At 41.5% G+C, this 18,087-nt stretch overlaps 1 protein-coding gene across 4 annotated transcripts in view; it reads left to right on the forward strand.

The window, feature by feature from the left end:
* The window catches only part of smek1 (SMEK homolog 1, suppressor of mek1 (Dictyostelium)), a 136,241-nt gene extending 119,154 nt beyond the window's left edge, over positions 1-17,087 (forward strand). For all 4 annotated transcript variants that reach the window (XM_059960964.1, XM_059960960.1, XM_059960976.1 and 1 more), the window contains 6 exons: positions 2,175-2,333; positions 2,429-2,598; positions 10,378-10,520; positions 11,356-11,546; positions 13,616-13,845; positions 16,002-17,087. In XM_059960964.1, the coding sequence (XP_059816947.1) occupies positions 2,175-2,333; positions 2,429-2,598; positions 10,378-10,520; positions 11,356-11,546; positions 13,616-13,845; positions 16,002-16,127 (1,019 nt within the window). In that variant the 3' untranslated portion in view covers positions 16,128-17,087. The remainder of the gene's footprint in view (positions 1-2,174; positions 2,334-2,428; positions 2,599-10,377; positions 10,521-11,355; positions 11,547-13,615; positions 13,846-16,001) is intronic.
* Positions 17,088-18,087: the final 1,000 nt, after the last annotated feature.

Below are 18,087 nucleotides of genomic sequence, written 5' to 3' on the forward strand. Positions count from 1 at the left end.
CTTGTTAATTGGCAGCTAAAGTCAAGGCCTCAGAGGATAGTAGTTGAAAATTGAAATGGAAAGATTGGACAAACTTGGGTTGTTTTTTCTGGAGCATCAGAGGCTGAGGGGAGGTCTGAGCGATGCTTATAAAATTGAGATTAAAGATTTAGCTGTATTTGTCATATGTACATCAAAATATACAGTGAAATGTGTTGTTTGTGTCAGTGACCAACACAGTCCAAGGATGTGCTGGGGGCCCCGCAAGTGTCACCATGCTTTTGGTGCTAATGTAGCATGCCCACAACTTGCTGGGCCTAACCCATAAATCTTTGGAATGTGGGAGGAAACCAGAGCACCCAGAGGAAAAGCACGTTGTTACAGGGGAAACATACAAACTCCTTAGAGATGGGCAGGAATTGAACCCCTGTCGTTTATGCTAACCATGCTACTGTGATTGAGAGGCATAGATATGATAGTGATTTGGTATCTTCTTCTCAACGTCACGTTCTTTTAAGGTACGTTCAAAGATCTGTGGAGCAACTTTTTTTTTACATAAAGAGTGGTGGGTGACTAATATACTCCTGGCGAGGTGATGGAGGCAGATACAATAGGGTTTAAGTGGCTCTTAGATAGGCACATGATCATGCAGAGAATAGAATATAAGACATGGTGTTGGGAAAAAGGAATAGTTTAGTAGGGTGTTTAATTTGGCAAATCTGGGCCAAAGAGCCTGTTCCTGTGCGGTACTGCTCTATTTTCTAGAGGTACAATTGATGGGCTCTTCCTGTGTATGATGCTCTGCTAACTTGTTTATATCACACCCTGATGGTGTCTGAATCATCCTGAGGCACTTCACATTGACAAAAGTATAATATAACAGTCAGTGTTGCTCAAAGAACTGGGTAATGATTTGAATGAAACAAAGACACTACTAAGAGGTCATCCCTGGGAAACAAACTAGTTGCACATTTTTACTGATTCCACTTGTATGTTGATTTTGTCAATGTCTGGAAAAAAAAGTACAATCACACAATGTGATAACCATATAATATCTCAGTATGGAAAGGCCTGTTTTGTGCTGTAGCACTCTATGACTATACCTCCACAGTATTGTAATCAATGACATAAGGCAGATTAGAAAGAACAGTTATTAAAAGTGGAGGCAGAGGAATCATTCAAGTTTCCTATAATTATGGGAGCTTGTTCATATCTGCAGATATTCATAAAGACTAATACAAGGGGTCATAACTTTAAGGTGAGTGAGGGGAAGTACAGGGGGAACATCAGAGGTAAGTGTTTTACCAAGCAAGTGCTGGGTGCATGGAACACCTTGCTAGGAGTGCTGGTAGAGGCAGGTACATTAGGGACATTTAAGAAACTGCTAGATAGGCACATGGATCATAGAAAAACAGAGACCGTTGTAGGAGGGGATGTCTTAGATATAGTAGGTTCAAAGGTCAGCTAAACATCATGGCCATAGGGCTTGTACTGTGCTGTGTGTAATGTCCTGTGTTCTATAAGTTGGGCATTTGTAACTCCAGAGTAGCCTGTACTATCATAAATGGCTAATTTGTGACTCCTTGAAAGGGATAATCTAAAGCTTTAAAGATGACCTATCTGTGATTTTTTAAATTACAAAAAAAAGTAATAAAATAGTGGCATTGATGTACAGAGAGAACTTGGAATGCAAATCCATAGCTCTCTGAAAGTGGCAACACAAGAGAATAGGTGGTAAGAAGGCATGCTTGATTTTATTGGTCACAGTGTTGAAGTCACTGTGTCAGGAAGTCGTTGCAACTGGTCACCACACAGCAGGAACAATGTGGAGACTTTGGAGAGAATGCAGATCCGGATGTTGACTGGGTTGGAGTATATTAGTGATTAGGGCATGGTTAGTTAAATGGCCTTGTGCTATACTGCTCTACAGGAAGAGCCTTGCTGTATTACCATCTCCATTCACTGTGGTTTATAATTTTGTAAATTGGTTATGTCTGTTAAAGTTATAATGTATCTTATATTATGCATTTTGAATGTAACTATACTGCTATTTTATTTCTTTCACAGCACAGCAATGTAAAAATCAGAGCTTGAGGCAAGCTGATCTTTGTCTATTTGTCTTGCTTGCTTTTTGTTTTTAAGAGTAAAGTTCAAGTTACAAGTTGTTCATATCGCATTCTTGTTTTGTTCTTCAGATGACTTCCAGACAGCCCAGCTTTTAGCCTTAATTTTGGAATTGCTCACCTTCTGCGTGGAGCATCACACCTATCATATTAAAAACTATATTATAAACAAGGACATTTTACGGAGAGTGCTTGTACTCATGGGCTCAAAGCATGCCTTTGTGGCCTTGTGTAAGTCAAAGGCTGATGGTTTTTAATCCATTATTTTAATTGACCTTTCTCAGATTAGCTGTTATATGATGTCTTAAATTTCCTTTTACTTTCAGGTGCACTTCGCTTCATGAGAAAAATAATTGGTTTGAAAGATGAGTTCTACAATCGCTACATAATGAAAGCTTTTCTCTTTGAAGCTGTGGTGAAGGCATTTCTGAACAATGGGACCCGCTATAACTTGCTAAATTCGGCAATTATTGAAATGTTTGAATTTATCAGAGTGGTAAGTTCTCCCAGCTCACTGAAATCGTACTAGTGCGCAGTTACTAGTCTGGAACCACCAGCAGAATAAGTAAAGACACAAACTAAATAAATGTAATTGATTATTGTTGTCACATATACTAAGGTGCTTTTATTTGCATGCTATCCAGACAGTTCATTCCATCCACCAGTCAAAAAGAAAACAGGCAGTTAGAACAGCGAGAAGACTTTAAAAGGAGACGGTTATTTCTTCAGCGGTTTGATTGGGGCATGACTGCACAAGCGTGTGGACGTCAGTTAGAACAACGAGAAGAGTTTAAAGGAGACAGCTTTATAGAACAGGCGACAGAGTAGAGAGAGACAGAGTAGGGCGGCTGTGCTCAACAGGGCTTCAGTGATGAGTCGAGGCATGGTAGGTTGCCAGTGTACAATACAGACAGGAAGTATAGAACATAGAACAATACAGCACAGTACAGAACCTTCAGCCCACAATGTTGTGCCGACCGTTAAACCCTGCCTCCCATATAAACCCCCACCTTAAATTCCTCCATATACCTGTCTAGTAGTCTCTTAAATTTCAGTGTATCTGCCTCCACCACTGACTCAGGCAGTGCAATCCATGCACCAGCCACTCTGAGTAAAAGTCCTTCATCTAATATCCCCCTTGAACTTTCCTCCCCTTACCTTAAAGCCACGTTGTCTTGTATTGAGCAGTGGTGCCCTGGGGAAGAGGCGCTGGCTGTCCACTCTTGCCTGTTCCTCTTAATATCTTGTATACCTCTATCATGTCTCTTCTCATCCTCCTTCTCTGCAGATAGTAAAGCCCTAGCTCCCTTAATCTCTGATCATAATGCATACTCTCTAAACCAGGCAGCATCCTGGTAAATCTCCTCTGTACCCTTTCCAATGCTTCCACATCCTTCCTATAGTGAGGTGACCAGAACTGGACACGGTACTCCCAAATGTGGCCTAACCAGAGTTTTATAGCGCTGCATCATTACCCCGCGACTCTTAAACTCTATCCCTCGACTTATGAAAGCTAACACTCCATAAGCTTTCTTAACTACCCTATCTATCTGTGAGGCAACTTTCAGGGATCTGTGGACATGTACCCCCGGATCCCTCTGCTCCTCCACACTTACAAGTATCCTGCCATTTACTTTGTACTCTGCCTTGGAACTTGTCCTTCCAAACTCCATGTGTGTGAAGCTGATGTTCTGTATTCGGTGTCAGATGTGGGAAGTCCTGGAGATTCCCAGCCTTCCAGATGGCCACATCTGTGCCAGTTGCATCAAGCTGCAGCTCCTTAGGGACTGAGTTAGGGAACTGAAGATACAGTTTGATGACCTTCGTCTAGTCAGGGAGAGTGAGGAGGTGAGAGATAGGACCTATAGGCATATAGTCACACCGAGGCCTTGGGAGACAGGAGAGGGAAGGGCAAGAGTCACATGCTCTGTGGCTGTCCCCCTTAACAATAAGTACTCCTGTTTGAGTACTGTGGAGGGTGGGTAGGATGGCCTACCTGGGGGAAGCAACAGTGGCCGAGCCTTCTGGCACAGAGTCTGGCCCTGTGGCTCAGAAGGGAAGGGAAAGGAAGAGGATGGCAGCAGTGATAGAGGACTCCATAGTCGGGGTGGGGGGGGGGGGGTGGTTTCTGATCATGTCCACAATATCCTGAAGTGGGAAGGAGAACAGCCAGAGGTCGTGGTACATATTGGTACCAACAACATAGGTAGGAAAAGGGAGGAGGTCCTGAAAACAGACTATAGGGAATTAGGAAAGAAGTTGAGAAGCAGGACCTCAAAGATAGTAATCTCGGGATTACTGCCTGTGCCATGTGACAGTGAGTATAGGAATAGAATAAAGTGGAGGATTAATGTGTGGCTGAGGGATTGGAGCAGGGGGAAGGGATTCAGATTCCTCGATCATTGGGTTCTCTTTTGAGGCAGGTGAGACCTTTACAAAAAGGATGTGTTGCACTTGAATCCAAGGAGGACCAATATCCTGGCAGGGAGGTTGCTACTGCTGTTGGGGAGAGTTTAAACTACAGTTGTGGGGAGGGTGGGAACTGAACTGAAGTGACGAAAGAAGAAGTGGTTGGCTTACAAATAGAGAAAGCTTGTAGACAATGTGAGAGGGAGGACAGGCAGGTGATAGAGAAGGGATGCGCTCATTCCAATGGTTTGAGATGTGTCTATTTTACTGCAAGGAGTATTATGAACAAAAAGGATGTGCTTAGAGCATGGATCAGTACTTGGAGCTATGATGTTGTGGCCATTACAGAGACTTGAATGGCTCAGGGGTAGGAATATTTACTTAGAGTGCCAGGCTTCAGTTGTTTCAGAAAGGTTAGTGAGGGAGGCAAAAGAGTTGGAAGCATGGCACTGCTGATCTGAGATAGTGTCACGGCTGCAGAAAAGGAGGAAGTCATGGAGGGATTGTCTATGGAGTCTCTGTGGGTGGAAGTTAGAAACAGGAAAAGTTCATTATTCTTCTGGGTGTTTTTTATAGACCACCCAATAGAAACAGGGACATTAAGGAGCAGATAGGAAGACAGATTCTGGAAGGGTGTAATAATAACAGGGTTGTCGTAGAGGGAGATTTTAATTTCCCAAATATCAGTTGGCATTTCCCTAGAGCAGGGGGTTTAGATGAGGCGGAGTTTGTTTAGGTTTGATCGGGAAGGTTTGTTGACACAATATGTAGATAAGCCTACAAGAGGAGAGGCTGTTCTTGATCTGGTATTGGAAAATGAACCTGGTCAAGTGTCAGATCTCTCAGTGGGAGAGCATTTTGGAGATAGTGATCACAATTTTATCTCCTTTACCATGGCATTGGAGAGGGATAATAACAGACAAGTTAGGAAAGTGTTTAATTGGAGTAAGAGGAAATAAGAGGCTAAAAGGCAGGAACTTGGAAGCATAAATTGGGAACAGATGTTCTCGGAAATGTACGGCAGAACTGTGGCAAATGGTCAGGGGATATTTGTGTGGAGTTCTGCATAGGTACATTCAAATGAGACAGGGAAAGGATGGTAGCATACAGGAACCGTGGTTTACAAAGGCTGTTGTAGATCTAATCAAGAAGAAAAATAAGCTTAGGAAAGTTTCAAAAAATTAGGTAATAATAGAGATCTAAAAGATTATAAGGCTAGCAGAAAGGAGCTTAAGAAAGAAATTGGGAGAACCAGAAGGGGCCATGAGAAGGCCTTGGCGGACAGGATTAAGGAAAACCCCAAGGCATTCTACAAGTATGTGAAGAGCAATAAGACGTGAGAGATAGGACCAATCAAGTGTAACAGTTGAAAAGTGTATATGGAACCGGAGGAGATAGCAGAGGTACTTAATGAATACTTTGCTTCAACGTTCACTGTGAAAAAGGATCTTGCCGATCACGGGGATGACTTACAGCGGACTAAAAAGCTTGAGCATATAGATATTAAGAAAGGGGATGTGCAGGAGCTTTTGGAAAGCATCGTTGGATAAGTCACGGACTAGACAAGATCACCCCAGGCAACTGTGGGAAGCAAGGGAGGAGATCGCTGAGCCTTTGGCGATGATCTTTGCATCATCAATGGGGACGGGAGAGGTTCCAGAGGATTGAAGGGTTACGGATGTTATTCCCTTATTCAAGAAAGGGAGTAAAGATAGCCCAGGAAATTGTAGACCAGTGAGTCTTACCTCAGTGGTTGGTAAGTTGATGGAAAAGATCCTGAGAGGCGGATTTTATGAACATTTGGGGAGGCATAATATGATTAGGAATTGTCAGCATGGCTTTGTCAAAGGCAGGTTGAGCCTTACAAGCCTGATTGAAGTTTTTGAGGATATGACTAAATACATTGATGAGGGTTGAGCAGTAGATGTAGTGTATATGGATTTCAGCAAGACATTTGTCAAGGTACCCCATGCAAGGCTTATTGAGAAAGCAAGGAGGCATGGGATCCAAGGTGACATTGTTTTGTGGATCCAGAATTGGCTTGCCCAGAGAAGGCAAAGAGTGGTTGTAGATGGGTCATATTCTGCATGGAGGTCGGTGACCAGTGCTGTGCCTCAGGGATCTGTTCTGGGACCCTTACTCTTCGTGATTTTTTATAAATGACTTGGATGAGGAAGTGGAGGGATGGGTTAGTAAATTTGCTGATGACACAAAGGTTGGGGGAGTTGTGGATAGTGTGGAGGGCTGTCAGAGGTTACAGCGGGACATTGATAGGATGCAAAACTGGGGTGAGAAGTGGCAGATGGAGTTCAACCCAGATAAGTATGAGGTGGTTCATTTTGGTAGGTCAAATATGATGGCAGAATATAGTATTAATGGTAAGACTCTTGGCAGTGTGGAGGATCAGAGGGATCTTGAAGTCCAAGTCCATTGGACACCCAAAGATGCTACGCAGGTTGACTGTGTGTTAAGAAAGCATACGGTGCATTGGCCTTCCATCAATCATGGGATTGAGTTTAGGAGCTGAGAGGTAATGTTACAGCTATATAGGACCCTGGTCAGGCCCCACTTGGAGTACTGTGGTCAGTTCTGGTCACCTCACTACAGGTAGGATGTGGAAACCATAGAAAGGGTGCAGAGGAGGATGTTGCCTAGATTGGGGAGTGTGCCTTATGAGAATAGGTTGAGCGAACTTGGCCTTTTTCCTTTGGAACGATGGAGGATGAGAGGTGAACTGATCGGGGTGTATAAGGTGATGAGAGGCATTGATCGTGTGAATAGTCAGAAGCTTTTTCCCAAGGCTGAAGTGGCTTCCACAAGAGGGTACAGGTTTAAGGTGCTTGAAAGTAGGTACAGAGGAGATGTTGTGGTAAATTTTTTACGCAGGGAGTGGTGAGTGCGTGGAATTGGCTGCTGACAACGGTGGTGGAGGCACGTATAATGGGGTCTTTTAAGGGACTTCTGGATAGGTGCATGGAGCTTAGGAAAAATAGAAGGCTATAGGTATCCCTAGGTAGTTCCTATAGTAAAGAACATGTTTGGCACGGCTTTGTGGGCCGAAGGGCCTGTATGTGCTGTAGGCTTTCTATGTTTCTAGAATACAGAATATAGTTTTGCTGGTACAGGAAATTTAAGTGCAAGGGCCATGACAAGGTAGATTAAGAATTAATATTTTAGGTCATAAAACAGTACAGCACAGTACTGGCTCTTTGGTCCACGAAGTTATTCTGACCTATTTACATACTCTAACATCAATCTAACCCTTTCCTCCCACATAGACCTCAATTTTTCTTCCATCCATGTGCAGCAACTTTGAGAGATCTTTGGACATGGACACAGACCCTTTTGTTCCTCCACACTGTCAAGCATCCTGCCATTAACCCTTTATTCTGCCTTCAGCCTTCCAAAATGAAAGAACGTTGTTCTGGATTGACATCCAACTACCCTCAGCTCTGCTCTGTATCCTATCATTGTCCTATTGTAACATAAGACAACTTTCTACACAATCCACAACTCCACCAAACTATGTGTCATTTGTAAACTTACTAACTTCGACTTCCTCATCCAAATTATTTATAAAAATCACAAAGAGCACTGGTCTGAGGACAGATCCCTGCGGAACACCACTGGTCGCTGACTCCAGGCACAATGCGCTCCATCTGCAACCACATTTGGCCTTCAAGTGGCAAGCCAATTCTGAATCCACACAGCCAAGTTTCTCTGGATCCCATGGCTCCTGACTTTCTCTATGAGCCTACTGTGGAGAACCTGGTTGAACGCCTTAGTAAAATCCATATACACTACATCACTCCTATACCTTTGTCAGTTTGTTTGGTAGCATTCGAGATGTCTGTTCAAGACTTACAACAGTGGGATAGGATCTATCCTTGAGCCTGGTCGTTCAGGCTTTCAAGCTTTTGTATTTTCAGCCCATCTGAGGGGTAGAAAGGTGGCAGTGTCCTTGATTGCATTGACTGTCTTCTTGAGATAGCAGTAAGTGTAGATGGTATCAGTGGATGTGAGACTGGTTTGCATAACTTGAGTTCATCTCCCTGATTTCTGCCCAAGTTTGACCACTATGTTAGCACAACTGTTTACAGTACAGGTGACTTGGGTTCAATTCCCACCGCTGCCTGTAAGGAGTTTGTACATTCTCCCTGGGTTTCCAGTTTCCTCCCGCAGTCTAACAATGTACCAGTTGGTGGGTTAATTGGGCATTGTAAATAGTCCTGTGATTCTGCTGGGATTAAAATTGGGGGTATTACTAGATGGCGTGGCTTAAAGGGCCTATTCCACGCTGTATCTCAATAAATAAATAGGTAGATAGATAAATAACCAACCAACCAGACAGACAAACAAACAAACAAATAAACCAGATCAAGATGTTCTCATTTAACACTCAATGGCCACTTTATTAGGTACACCTCATTAATACAAATATGTGGCAGCAACTCAGTGCATAAAAACATGAAGACGTGGCTAAGTGATTCAATTCTTGTTCAGACCAAATATCAGAAGGGGGAAAGAAATGTGATCAAGTGACTGTGGAATGATTGTTGGTGCCACATAGAGTGGTTTGAGTATTTCAGACAACTGCTATTCTTCACGCACAACATTCTCTAGTGTTTACAGAGATTAATGCAAAAAGCAAAAAAGCATCCAGTGAGTGGCAATTCTGTGGGTTAAAATGCCTTGTTAATAAAAGAGGTTAATAGGCAATGACCAAACTTGTTTAAACTGACAGAAGACCATAAGGCCAGGAGGAGACAGTAACTAAAGTAACCACGCATTACAACAGTGGTGTGCAGAAGAGCATCTCTGAATGCAGAACACATCAAATCTTGAAGTGGATGGGCTATAGCTGCAGAAGACCATGGATTCCACTCTGGACCAAATAAAGTGGCCACTGAGTGTATGTTGCACTGTCTATCCCATCACAGTTAGACATTGAAAGCAGCCTGCCAAGGAAACAGGTCTTTTCCATATTTTGTGTGCCCCGTGTTAATCAGGAAATGGCAAAACCATCCTCATCTTTGTCACCAAGAAACTCATTAGGTCAGGCAGCATCAATGTAGCGTAATAAACAGTTGACATTTTTGGGCCAAGACCCTTCATTAGTACTTGATGGTTTGGGTCTTTAGTTTTCTGTACCTCCTGCCCAGTGGGCTGAGCCCACTACTCTGTTCATGGAGTCAGGTGAGGCACTCCTTGGCACACAGGAGTAAAAGCTAAGGGGTGTGTATTTTTGTTGTCCATTATTGAAGACAAGTTTTGTGGTAGAACTTTCTATTCAAATTTGTTTTATGGTAACAGTAGAGAAAATGTCATTAATGCTGCTAGTCTGGAATAACAAAAAAAATATACAGTTTTGAGTAATAGAGCACTACAGCATAGAAACAAGTCCTGCAACCCATCTAGTCTGAGCCGAACTCTTATTCCGCCTGCCCCATCAACCTGCACCTGGACTATAACCCTTCTTAGCCTTTTATAATTTTAAAATTTTATCTATTTAGTACTTTAGAAGATTCAGTAATTTTTTTATATAGAAATTATGTTAGTCTCCAAATTTTGTAGTCCCACTTAGACCTCTTAAATTGCATGATTTATTGGTGCACAAAATATGGTCTTAATTCTGTTAATCTAGAAAGTTATATATTTTATCTAGAGCAACACACAAAATGCTGGAGGAACTCAGGAATTTTTTATTAGTCTCGGCCCAAAACATCAACTGCTTATTCCCCTGCATAGATGCTGCCTGACCTGTTGAGTTCCTCCAGCATTTTTGTGTGTTGTTCTGGATTCCCAGCATTCTCTTGTGTTTATACATTCTATATTACTGGTTAAAGTAGTGCCTTCTGATACACAGGAAGATATCAAGTCCCTAACAGCTCATGTCATAGAAAATTACTGGAAAGCCCTTGAAGACGTGGATTATGTGCAGACATTCAAAGGGTTGAAATTACGTTATGAGCAACAAAGGGAAAGACAGGATAATCCAAAACTTGACAGGTGAAGCCTTTTCCTTAAATGTGTTGTTTATTTTCTTTAATGGGTGATGTTAAAAGGCAGAAAGCACAGAGCAAAAAATGTGGTCAAAAGTGAAGGAACCAGGGAAGTGAATCAGAGAGTTTCAGAACAGAGGGCACAGCCTCAGATACCAAGTTGTTCCTTAGAACAGAGATGAGGTGGAATTTCTTTAGCCAGAGGGAATTCATTGCCACAGACAGCCAAGTCATTGGCTGTATTTAAAGTGGAGACTGTTAAGTTCTTTATTAGAAAGGGCATCAAAGGTTACAGGGAGAAGGCAGGAGAATGGGGTTGAGAGGAATAAATTTGCCATAATGGGATGGTGGGGCAGACTCATTGGGCTGAATAGGCTAATTCTGCTTGTATGTCTTATAGTTTTATCGTTAAAAGTTGAGATAGGTGATATGAAAAATGAAATTTCGAATACAGTTGGAATAGCTTAAAATTTAACATACAAATGCATGCTGGCAGAAACTGTTTGAATGCAACCAAAATCACATATTGGTATTACGTAGAGTCAAAGCCAAGCTATATTGGGCTAGCAATATGATGGGTCAGACCACGTAAAGGCAATAACTTCTCTAGTCTAAAGTGTATTAGCAGGCCAATTGCAGATATTATATAGCAGTCTAGTCCCTTCTTATAATGTCAATGGTTTACTTCCAGATCTTTTTCAACTGAATTGAAATTTTTGTTGCATTAGTGGGATTGGGATTTTGAATGGATTTAATCATACTTCAACCAGGTCTTAAAATTGTGATCCCCACTCTTTATAAGAGTGCACTAATGCCTCTTTTTATCCCCCTTTGGAATTTAGTATGCGTTCCATCTTGCGAAATAACAGGTACCGAAGAGATGCCCGCACCCTGGAGGAAGAGGAGGAGATGTGGTTCAACACTGATGAGGACGAATTGGAAGATGGAGAGCCAGTACTATTACCTTCTGATAAGTCAAAAAATGATGACGAAATTATGGATCATTTCGGCAAATTTATGGAGAGGAAAAAATGTATGAAAATCTGGCAATTAATGTTTCTTTTTGGTTTGCTTGACATCAAAATACAAATGTCTATTAATCTGAGCAGTATGTTTGTTCCAAATACAGAGTTTATTCAGGTCTATTTCTTTCATGGTTATGAATGTCCTGCTCTTGGTCGTAGGCATGAATGAAAAATTCATTGAAAAACTGCCTGGAAATCTGACCACGCATCTCTGGGGGGTGGTGGCAGAATTCATGACACAATGGGTGAGATTGTGTTTTAAGAACATATGACATCGGAACAGATTTGGGCCATTTCACCCATCAGATTTGCTCTGCATTTCCATCTTGGCTGATTTACTATTCCTCTCAAACTCATTCTCCTAGGTCCCCTGACTATAAGAAACATCCTCTCCACATCCACTCTATCTATGCCTTTTCAATATTCAATGGGTGTCAATGAGAATCACCCCCCGTAGGCCCAGAGCCATCAAATGTTCCTCATACGTACACTCCCAAGTGCAGTCTGACCAATGCCTTATAAAGCTTTAGCACTACATTCTTGCTTTTATATTTTATTCTCGAAATGAATACTAACTTTGCACTTGCCTTCTTTACTACTGATTCAATCTGCAAGTTAACCTTTAGGGAATCCTGCACGAGGACTTCCAAGACCCTTTTTGGCTCTGATTTTTTTTAACACCCAACCCCAGTCCTTTGACCACCTGTTAAAGTCTGCACAGTAGCACAGCAGTTAGTGCAATCAAGTTAAAACGCCAGTGACCATTGTTTGGATTCAATTCCTGCTGCTGTCTGTAAGAAGTTTCTATGTTTTCCTCTGGGTGCTCAGATTTCCTCCCATGTTCCTAAAGATTATGGCTAGTGAGCTGTGGGAAACCTATTGAGCCTTGTGAGTGGCCCCCAGGCACAATGCTCTCTGATTGGATTTGACGCAAAACAACACACTTCACTGATGTACACGTGACAGATAAAACTAACCTTTATCTTCGGGATGATTGACTATTGAGTGAGTCATTGGCAAGCAATACTGTTGTCATCTATCAAACTGCACACATTAGCACCTAAGAGTAGGAGAATTGGGAGAAAAAATGGAAAGCAAGATATTGTAGAATGAAAGTTCCATTCTGGACTGTAAATGTAAAACCACACATTACACCTCAAATTAAGTTTAATATGTTGAACCAAAGTTGAGGTCAAACATACCAATTGCACAGATTATTGTAAGAGCCAATGTACTGAAAGGAATCTAATTAATACAGTGGTGGGAGGTGGGGTTTCTGATTCTGCTTTGGTTCAGAGTCCACTTGCCTGCTGTATTTGTACCTAGAATGCACAAAATGTCATCACACAGATGGATTTGTATCCTTGTGCCTCTATGGAATTTTATTTTCCTGCTTTCTTGAGAATGTGATGCAAGTGCTGTTCCCCTCTTTCCCACCTCCCACACCTTTCTAATATGGTAAAGAACAGCACCTCATGATGATTAAACTAATCCCTTCTGCCTGCACATGATCCAAATCCTACCATTCCCTGCATGTTCATGTGTCTGTCTAAACACCTCTTAAATGCCACCATCGTGTTTGCAGTGCATTCCAGGCATCAGCCACCCTGGGTGTTTTATTTTAAGACTTGCCCCACACGTCTCACCTCTCTCACCTTAATTTATATCATACTTAATGTACATTGTGTCATTCTCTTTTATGGGGAAAAATATGCTACAAGATTGTTTTAGGAGTGCAGTAAGTTTTGTATGGAAACTTGTTAGAAATTCTAACGTCAGAGATTTTTCTTTTTGAAACCAGATTCAAGTTTGCAGTTCATTTTGAACATGAGACTATTTTTGGCTTCATTGCTGCAATATGGGTCCTTGATCTGAATTGAAGATGGAGTTGATTTGTTCATTAATGTTCGTGGTTGAATTCCATTGTTAAATTTGTCTCAATTCTGTTTTGAGATTCCTTAAAATACATACAAATCCATGTTTTGTGTATTAAAGTTCTAATTATTATTATGTAGTAAAGATTCTGTAAGGTACTGTTGGAAACTTATTCCATTTAAATTTTGGACTTGTTTTTTAGTGAAGGATGGAGATGAGAAGGAGGTCCTAACAAAGAGCACTCTGACAGGAAGACAGAGCCCCAGTTTCAAGCTCTCCTTCTCCAGTACCAGCAGTGGCAGCAGCAAGTCCAGCCTCACTAGCCAGTCAGCCTCAAGCAATTCACCTGGGTCTCCAGGCTCTCCGGGGTCTCCTGGCTCTCCTGGAACAATCGCCAAAAGCACACCACACATGGCAGCTATTACAACCAAGGTATATGTTGGGCATAAATGATTTCTTAAGTCACAAAGCTACCTCAGGCTGAATTACTACATTCTTATTGCTCATCTTGAATTGAGATTGGGGTTGACTCAGCCAAGGACAGAAAGCCCCTGGGTGAAGACACTGTCAGTGCTCAGTGGGATTAACTGAAGTGTTACTAAACACATTATCTCTGAATCTTTAACTAGTGCTACTTGGAATTAATACTTGCTTGTCTATTGAGTTAATTTGTGTTTCTTTCTTTCAAACAATGTCAACCAACTATGCATCCAGTGGGTTAAGGAAAAAGTGACTGCTCTGGTGACTAGACTTCAGAACTCTCAGGAATACAGAAGAAAAGATGGGCTGAATGGCCAACCTCATCCATAATTACGAATGAAACAGGCCCTTTGAAACACCACCTCAATGCTGACCATCAAATCCTAGTTACGCAAATCCCATTTACCGGTCCTTGGTCTGACCTGTGTGTTGGCAAATCAAGTGCTTGCAAAGACAGTTAAATGTTATGAGATTCTCCACCTCCACCACTCCATCAGGTGATTTGTTCCACCTGCCCTCTTGAGTGGAAAAAAATTCTTCCTTAGAAACCCTCTAAATCTCATACACCTTATCGTAATGTATTCCTGAATACGATGGTTCTAAGACCACTGCTATATTTAATACAGTGGATTCCAGTTAATTGGAACACATCAGGACCTGTACATTTTGGCCCAGTTAAGCAACTAACCCAATTAACCGATGTTTCATGGAAATAGTTTAAAAAGGTATTTTTTAAAAAGTCAAACTACCATTTAACTGAGTTACAAATTATGTATTTCAATGAAACAGAACAAATTAGAGCACTACCAATACTACTACAGTACTACAAAACTGTAATAATTCCTAATAGTTATTGACAGAGGAATTTGTCCAGTGTACTTGTACTTTTGATTGACCGTAAATGAACAAAGTCAGCACTGACACCTAGTACAGATAATGGACTGCCTTCAAGCAATACCTCGACAATTGCATCCTCCAAATCTTCATTTTCATTCAAGGTGATTGTCATTACCTTCAAATTCTTTGTGGTTCTAGTTCCTAACTTGTTTAAGTAGTGAAATCATTTAATTTTCACTCCCAGCCACTTCTGGCATCTGCAAGCCTCAATGCTTGAAAGCACACTGAGCAAAACAGTTCTGAATTTTCTTAAGGCTCATTTCTCGCCAAATATCAGTTTCAAAAATCACTGCTTTTGAACACTATCACATGCAACTGACACTATTTAAAATCTGTTTATTTCATGTATGGTGTAGTGTCTAATGGCCACACAAGTGTCCTTGTGCAGGATTCCCTAAAGGTTAATTTGCAGGTTGAGTCTATAGTGAGGAAGGCAAATGCAATGTTAGCATTCATTTCAAGAGGACAAGAATGTTAAGCAATGATGTGATGTTGAGACTTTATAAAGCACTAGTGAGGCCTCACTTGGAGTATTGTGAGCGGTTTTGCACCCTTTATCTTAGAAAGGATGTGCTGAAACTGGAGAGGGTTCTAAGGAGATTCATGAAAATAATTCAGAAAATGAGGGGCAACCTAATTGAAACCTTTCAAAGGGTGAAAGACCCTGATGGTGGATGTGGAGAGGATATTTCCTATGGTGGTCTAAGACCAGAGAGCACAGCCTCAGATAGAGGGGTGTCCTTTTAGAACAGAGATGTGGAGGAATTTCTTTAGCCAGAGAGTGGTGAATCTGGAATTTGTTGTCACGGGCAGCTGTGGAGGCCGAGTCTTTGTGTGTTTAGATTCTTGATTGGTCAGGGCATGAAGGGATACTGGGGGGTGGGGGAGGCAGATTGGGGTTGAGAGGAAAAATGAATCAGCCGTGATGAAATGGCAGAGCAAACTTGGTGGGCCATTGACCTAATTCTCCTCCTTTACGTAATGGTCTAAGTGCATACGACTGACGCTAGTTAGAAACTGTTCACCAAAAGACACTGTTCCGATTAAGTGGTATAGTGTAAGCAGCTGCCCGATGACCAATGGCCCAATTAACCAGAATCCACTGTATTTACTAATAATTCTCATCAGGTTTCCTATCACATGTTCAGAACATATTTTGAGATTAGAATGATGTTTCTTGCGATTGCAGTAACTTTTTATTTCTTGTCCAGGGTGGTCTAATCGGTCTTGTAGATTACCCAGATGACGATGATGAGGAGGAGGAGGAGGAGGAGGAAGATGGTGAGGAGAAAGAGCAGTCAGCACCTTTGACAAAGAAGTCCAGGCTTGGATCTTAATGATGATCCCTTTCAACCTTGCCCAGTGACTCTTACTGACCTGCAAAAATCACCGGACTCAAAGACAAAAAAAGTGTCTGGACCATTGCCTCTCACAGATAAATGTACACATGGAATTCTGCTGATCAAGTGCCAATCCATTGAAACGGGAAAGGATGCAAAAACAAAACATCAGAACAAAGGAATTTGGACTTGTTCTTACCCATGTGTGTCCAGGCTTTGACCTTGCTCTACCCCCTTTCTCAGGGAAGGATGAAACAAAAACAGCAGCTTATGAGGGTGGAGAGATCTTTGTTTTAGAGTGCTATGAAAACTAGCACGTCTGACTGATTTTGGTTGAGTCTGTAACGGTGTGTTGGGTAGGTCTTTGGGAGCCTGGGAGAGCATGGTGTTATCTAGCAGTAATTTCTCCCTGGAGTGCCAGCAGTTTTTCTCATTGTTCAGAGACTTCCCTTTATGTTGTGTATTCAGGACATCGTTGATCCTGATGAAAGAAGGCATTTTAAAGGAACCTCTCTGGGGAGGGCTAGGAGTACACAAATTTTCTCTTTTTAACCTGTGATCTTTACAACTGCATAATTTTTTGAGGAATCCCCTTCATCCCTTCTGACTAAAAAGTGAATGGAATTTCTAGATGTGATCATTTTTGTTTCATATCTTACATTTTCTTCAATTTTTTTCTTGAGTGTACACTTAGTTGTTTAAGTATATTTGGGACCATTAAAAAATTCTTTGATGTAATGTATTTCTACCTGTTGTATGGAACCATTTAATGCGTGTATTTGTGGCGTGCTGATTTTTGCATTAATTGACATTAAGTTGTGAAGGATGGTTGGTCTTCTAAAAAGACCAGTATATGCCAATGTTTTGATGGTCTCAGGTATATTTTTTATTCGTTGAAATGGATGTAAAATTGGCATTTAACAAGTATAGAATTGTAGTAAATGGCTGATTTTTGGACTTCTGGGAGGTTTAGTTTCATTACTAGAGCTGTTTGTGACACACATGAATAATGTGAACAGGAATACAGACCGAAAACTTGAAATTTATAGAAGACGTGAGAAATGAAAGTCTGGCAAACACAGGGGAAAACAGCAGCTGGGAATACCTTGGTTTGCAAAAGTCATATCTACAGATATTTGCTATTGCACCACGGATGCTTTGTGACTTCAGTTTATGAATCTGTTCTTTATAATGAATAGCGTGATGCTCTCTGCCCAGAGGGCTACACTATACCAAAGTATTATCACTCATTTCCTTTTTGATTTATTGGAGTTTGACAGTGTATGTAATTTTTTTCTTTATTTATAATTTTAGTTCTGAGTTTTGAGCTTATTAGAATGTTAAATATTCCATATCATTGACAGCTTTCACAGACAGTACTTCAGACAACAGCTCTCAAAGCAACATTGTGGACAGGACCATCCAGTTTTTTTTTTATTTAGAGATACAGCACATATCGGTCCCTTACTGACCTGTCTTTAGAATGTAGGAGGAAAACGCAGCAGCCAGAGGAAACCCATGTGTTTAGAGGGAGAACATGCAGGCAGTGCTGGGAATTGAACAGTTGGTACTATAAAGTGATGTGTTAACCACTACGCTATCATACCATCCCCATGGTCAGAAGTGCCCTAACCTGCACTGAATTTGATTGTCCTGGCTGCTGATCTCCCAGCTAAAGATGACGGCCATAGTCCCCAATAGTAGCGGGTTTTTAGAGCTGGCACCCATTATGTTTAGCAGCCCACTGATATATGGGATATCTCGCACATTGTGGCCAACAGGTATAAAACTTGTCAAACTTTAGCAGTGGAAATTGCAGTCTGATGCATAAATAGAGGGTGATTTCCTTGAATCAGAAAACGGCGAGGCGAACAGATTTGAAAGAGGTGCTTAAAATCAGTGTGACAAGTGCTACACTTATCTCTACATATCTTCCCTCAGTACCATTCAGGGTCTC

This window comes from Hypanus sabinus, chromosome 2 (genome assembly GCF_030144855.1).
Source record: "Hypanus sabinus isolate sHypSab1 chromosome 2, sHypSab1.hap1, whole genome shotgun sequence".
Classification (NCBI taxonomy): Eukaryota; Metazoa; Chordata; class Chondrichthyes; order Myliobatiformes; family Dasyatidae; genus Hypanus; species Hypanus sabinus.